Source organism: Octopus bimaculoides, chromosome 16, assembly GCF_001194135.2.
Source record: "Octopus bimaculoides isolate UCB-OBI-ISO-001 chromosome 16, ASM119413v2, whole genome shotgun sequence".
Taxonomy (NCBI): Eukaryota; Metazoa; Mollusca; class Cephalopoda; order Octopoda; family Octopodidae; genus Octopus; species Octopus bimaculoides.
This window is the reverse complement of record NC_068996.1, coordinates 37,228,188-37,229,784: the sequence shown is the minus strand read 5'-3', so window position 1 is coordinate 37,229,784 and position 1,597 is coordinate 37,228,188. Positions and strand designations below refer to the sequence as shown.

The 1,597-nt window shown below is 42.5% G+C and overlaps 1 protein-coding gene across 1 annotated transcript in view; it reads right to left on the bottom strand.

Annotated features, from left to right (window-relative positions):
- The window catches only part of LOC106867814 (myosin-2 heavy chain), a 49,148-nt gene that overhangs the window by 30,724 nt on the left and 16,827 nt on the right, over positions 1-1,597 (bottom strand). The window contains exon 4 of the mRNA XM_014912837.2: positions 583-758. Within this exon, the coding sequence (XP_014768323.1) occupies positions 583-758 (176 nt within the window). The remainder of the gene's footprint in view (positions 1-582; positions 759-1,597) is intronic.

Here is a 1,597-nt window from a genome sequence, read left to right as displayed (position 1 = left end):
TGATGGTGGTGCTGATGCTGGTGGTATTGGTGGTATTGATGACAGTGGAGGTGGTGGTGGTGGTGATGGTGATGGATGGATGTGGTGGTAGTGGTGATTGTGAAGATAATGATGATGGTGGTACTGGTGGTGGTATTGATGATGATAGTGGTGCTTGGGGCAGTGGTGGTGGATGGAGGTGATGGTAATGGTGATGGCCGTGATGAAGATGATGATGGTGGTCATGGTGGTGGTCATGGTGGTGATGATCATGATGATGGTGGTGTGGTGATGGTGGTGGTTTTGATGGTGGTGGTGGTGGTGGTGGAGGTGGTGGTGACAACAATGATGATAATAATGCTGCGACAACGACGACAATGTTGTAATTATTGTTGTTTAACTCCATGATCTAACAGGCCTATGATAGAAAGTCTTCCAGCCACGACCAGACAAAGCACACAAAGCAGCAGTATGTGACTTAAGAGTAGATTTAACTGCTATGTCTATCAGACTGAGCCCCCCACCCCTATGTAGATGCACCATGTGTTATCAATGAAATCAATGGTGATTATGGTGGTGCTAATCAGAATGATAATGACATACCTGTTTGATGAGCAGCAATGATTTGTTGAAGATAGCTCCTGAATTCTTTAACTTTTTGGTTGGCATACTTCTTATTTTCTTCTGCTATATCAGAAATACTAACAAATTCTATCTTTAGACTTTGCAGACATTTTACAACAGTTTTCAGTTTTGATTTAGTCTGGCTATTTTCATTCCTGTCAAAGATAAAGTGCATACATATGAATAGTGTATATTTTATTATAGAGAGAATAAGTTCCATCACTCGTGTTTTGAAGAAAGGCATCAAGGCCACACACTCACATTGCCAATAATCCAACATCATCATCATCATCATTATCATCATCGTCGTCATCATCGTCATCATCATCGTCATCGTCATCATCATCATCATCATCATCACATTGCCTATAAACTATCATTAAATCTGATCCCTTTCATTCATATAATAAAGCACAACCAATTGACCATCCTCCTTGCTCTCAGCTTTTCATAGCGGAATGCAATGTGACTGGGAAGCAACGACAACACCATCGCCACAGCCATCATTGAACATCCACGTTCCACGTTGGAATGGGTTGGATGGTTTGATGGGACATGACAGACCCAAGGACTGTATCATGCTCCAGTGCTTGTATTAGCATAGTCCTCTACATTCACTATCCATGTTTCACTAACATACACCATTACATACACGGTGTGATAAATAAGTATCCAAACACATCATCATTTAACATCCATCTTCCATGCTAGAATGGGTAGGATGGTTAACAGGAGCCGGCTAGGCAGAAGCCTGCGCCAGACTTCTGTAAATTGTTTTGGCAGGATTTTTACAGCTGGATGCCCTTCCTAACACCAACCACCCAGCAGAGTGAACTTAGTGCTTTTTATGTGGCACCAGCACAGGCGAGGTCAGTTTTGGTATGATTTTTACAGCTGGATGCCCTTCCAAACACCAACCACTTTACAGTGTGGACTGGGTACTTTTAAGTGGCACCTTCACTGACAGGGTCACTGAGTACTTGCAAGACAATAT